General features: G+C 44.8%; 1 protein-coding gene across 1 annotated transcript in view; it reads left to right on the forward strand.

Annotated features, from left to right (window-relative positions):
• Positions 1–3,900, forward strand: part of mntb (MAX network transcriptional repressor b) — a 17,012-nt gene extending 13,112 nt beyond the window's left edge. Inside the window, exons 5-6 of the mRNA XM_014016888.1 lie at positions 358–550; positions 1,914–3,900. Of these exons, the coding sequence (XP_013872342.1) occupies positions 358–550; positions 1,914–2,665 (945 nt within the window). The 3' untranslated portion in view covers positions 2,666–3,900. The remainder of the gene's footprint in view (positions 1–357; positions 551–1,913) is intronic.
• The last annotated feature ends 95 nt before the right edge of the window (positions 3,901–3,995 follow it).

Consider the following 3,995-nt stretch of genomic DNA (forward strand, 5'->3'; position numbering starts at 1 on the left):
CACACACACACACACACATATGACAGTGCTGTGACAGGACTCACAGAAAATAAAGTAGATATTCAGAAAAGGTGGGGTACAGTTTTAGAGGATTTCTGATTGAATCTWTGTAAATACCTCTCTGTGGAGCAGGAGACACAAGATAGCTTGTGTTCAGGGGGATCATATCTTTGTGTCACAATGTTCACTCAAACATTTCAAAGCTAATGCTAACCTTAAGTCATCTTGATTTGTACGGATCCCTTTCATTTTTTTTCTTTGCTAGTGAATTTGTGTTACCTGCCACTGAAAAGCGAGCTGTTCTGACTCGTGTGCCTGTAAGTGTTTCAGCATCTCCTCTGCTGCTCGCCCCGGCAGACCCTGAAGCGTAAGGAGAAGGAGTACGAGCACGAGATGGAGCGTTTGGCCCGGGAGAAGATCGCCACGCAGCAGAGGCTCGCTGAGCTGAAGAACGAGCTCAGCCAGTGCATGGACGTCGTGGAGATTGATAGAGTCCTCCGACAGACCATCCAGCCTGAAGACGACCAGGTCTCCACGTCCACCGCTTCAGGTAAAGGACCGACAGAAACATTTATCTACAGCAGAGACACCTCTCATAATGGAGTTTGTTATTGGGGTACCACTTTACAATAAGGGGGTTCTTATAAAAAACTAAATAATAGTGATAATCCAGTAAATTGGTTGTGTAGATTTAGAAAGCCAACAATAATCTCTTACTGCACTGCCTCCTTTCTTCTAGTGGGGCGACACAATCACTGTTTACTTCCTGACCCTGATTAAATGTCCCAGTTTTTCCTCATTGTTGGGAACTAAAGCCAGCAGGACACGATTTGTGGAAGCTGCCGTGGCGTTTTGTCTGATCTTGCGTGCTCATGATGTGTGGCTGCGCACTCCCCAGCACACAATCACCATGTTACATGACTTTTCTTTGAAGCATGAAAAAAATGAGGACGTCAACTCAATGCAAGCATCTTCTAATGCAAAGTTTATTTTCTGAAGTTACGAAGTTAGAAAACAGGCAAAGACCTACATTTAGACAAAGGAATAAAAGTCCACCACTTGTTCTTATCAAACAGTGACCCGAACAGTTGGTAGCTAAATATTTAAGTTAAATATTTAGGTGGCTGGCTAAATATTTAACTTGCTAGCTAAATATTTAAGTTGCAACCTAAATATTTAGGTATCCAGCTAAATATTTAAGTTAAATATTTAGGTGGCTGGCTAAATATTTAACTTGCTAGCTAAATATTTAAGTTGCAACCTCAATATTTTGGTGGCTAGCTAAATATTTAAGTTAAATATTTAGGTGGACAGCTAAATATGTAACTTGCTAGCTAAACATTAAAGTTGCAACCTAAATATTTAGGTAGCTAGCTAAATGTTTAAGTTTCAAGCTAAATGTTTAGCTCAAAACTAATTAAGTCACAAGTTAAATATTTAGCTTGTTAACTAAATATTTAATTTGTAAGTTAAATATTTAGTTGATAAACTATGACATTTATAAATGTATGAATCATATGGTGAAAAACTGACTTTGAAAAATAAATCTGTTCTTTTTTTCTTATAAAAGGCTAAATAAAACAAAAACATTGGTGGTAATTTTTGACTGTGTAACTTTACAAACAGCACCCCATAGGGTTTCTTTCMACTGGAGTCTACAAAATATGGAAAAAGAAAAGGAAAAACTCAGATATCTACCATTATCCGTCCTGGTTGAAGCTCCACAGTTTTTGACAGACAAATTCCTCTGAGCAAAATGTCTGTTTTATCTTCCTCCATGGTCCGGTAAACCCAAAGCAGCGAACACAATGATGCAGTTTGTATGGAGCTTTAATCACCCTTATTGTGAAGTAGTAGTGTTAGTATAAATGTTTAGTATCACCGTTACTAAAATTGTTCTTTCTGATCTGCAGAAGGAGAAGAGAACTATGAGCAGGACGTAGACGATGAAGCTGCTGCTCCTYCTGCTTCCACACCCCTCCTCAAACCAGCACCCACCATCCTACAAGCTCCGCCCCTCCTCACTTCACACTTATCGATCCAGCACGCTGCGCTGCCTCTTTCTGGAGTCCTCACCACCCCGGCCCCCTCTGCTCCTCCMCTTCCTCAAGCCATCGCCCCCGCCCCTCCACCGGGCCCGCCCCCTCCTGCGCCGCACCCGCCGCCAGCCGTGCAGGTCCAGCCTACCGTCATAGCCCACGCCACCGTGTCCCACCCGTCAGTCATCCAGGCTGTCAGTCACTCTCTAGCAGCCAGTCACAAACACCTGACACACATCGCCCCCTCGCCCGGCCCCGCCCCTTCCAGCCCCGCGCCCCACCAACAACTCACCGCACAGCCCATCGGACACATCACCGTCCACCCGGTGGCCCACCTAACCTCCCACCTCCCGACTCTTTACCCCCAGGGCGTGCCCGTCTCCCAGCCCACCATGGTGGGCCACATCACCCACACCTTCACCCACCACCCGCTGCCCCACATCCAGGCCGGCCCTCAACCCAACGCCGGCAGCGCCCAGGTGAGCAGCGCGGCCGTGGTGAGCCAGGGCAAACCCACGGCGGTGCTGGCCCCGCACCCTCAGCTGGTGGGACAGGCCACCGTCCTCAACCCCGTCACCATGGTGACGGTGCCCACCTTCCCCGTCAGCACGCTGAAACTGGCCTGAAACAAAACAATCAGATCGACATGAAGAAAGACACGACRTCTGGGTTTCAGTTCCCAGAGAATCTGAGAGAAAAAAAAGACAAGAAGCTCGTTTGAAACACTTCTTATTTGAGTCACGGCTCTGCTGACTTGTGAACGAGTGAATGCAGACTCGGTGGTTCAGGCCACTGTTTGTGAAAATGAGACTGTGATTTTTGGCTTTGCTGCAAAGACAGGAACTCTCTGCTTGACCCCCCCACCCCTCCCCTCTCTCTGCAACCAGAAGCACTAACAGAATAATCTCAGTTCACACTCAGGCATGAAGGAGTTCCTTCAGTCACTCATTCAGTCAGTTGGCAGAAGACATGAGGTCCATTCGTCTCACAGGAGGAGTCACTGATGTTTAAGAGGAGCGTATGAAACAAGTTGTTCCTCTAAAGCTAAACTTCCTTGTTTTGCATCGTGTCAGGGTGTTTCCTCAAACATTCTGGCTTCATTTTAGTTCCAGCGTTCTCTTGGTGACCTTATTTATGCATAAAAAGAGTTAATATTTCCTCCCAAACAGAACAACCCACTAAAGACATGAAGGTATTGGTTGGTTTCCACTCTGTGCTAAGACCTGAAATGTTTGCATCACTGTGATGAATGAAAGCTACACGTGTACCCAGTCTTTGATCTGAGAGGGTTTTTAACAAACTGCACCTGTTTTTGAGGCGTAGAGTCAAACTGCTGAGTCATTCTGAAGGTAACGCTGGTTGAGCTGTCGTGTCGCCACGTCACGCCAAACAACAATCCAAAAATTAAAACATAATTTTCCAAATCTGCTCTCTAAACTTTCAGACGGGTTTCCTCTTTTTTTATTGCATCATTTTGCTGGAAGTGAAGGACTGATTTCAGTTTCTATTAAAGTTTACATCAGTTGAACATGTGAGAGCGGACCCTGAGTTTACAATTTATTATTTTTAAAAATGTTGCCAAACGACGTCAGACTCACTTTGTTCCAAAAAGTTTGAGTACGTAACAGAAAAAAAACAAACGATCAGGTTGAAAGTCCGTTAGCATTTGTCGCACTTTATTTGATGAATAATTTGCATTCAGTGTCCAAATTGGGAATGTGTGACGCCCTCATCTTTGTGCGCATATTCTGCCTCCTCCTCCTCCTCGTGTCCTCGCCTCCTCTGCTGTGTCGATATTTTCTGTATTTGTGATTATATGTTTGATATATTCTGTATTATAATTAATCCTACCGTACCTGTAGCATGGCTGTGTTTTGGTTGTACAGTTTATCCTGTGCATGATTGCGTGTGTGTGTGTGTGTGTGTGTGTGTGTGTGTGTGTGTGTGTGTGTGTGT

This window comes from Austrofundulus limnaeus, unplaced genomic scaffold, assembly GCF_001266775.1.
Source record: "Austrofundulus limnaeus strain Quisiro unplaced genomic scaffold, Austrofundulus_limnaeus-1.0 Scaffold157, whole genome shotgun sequence".
Taxonomy (NCBI): Eukaryota; Metazoa; Chordata; class Actinopteri; order Cyprinodontiformes; family Rivulidae; genus Austrofundulus; species Austrofundulus limnaeus.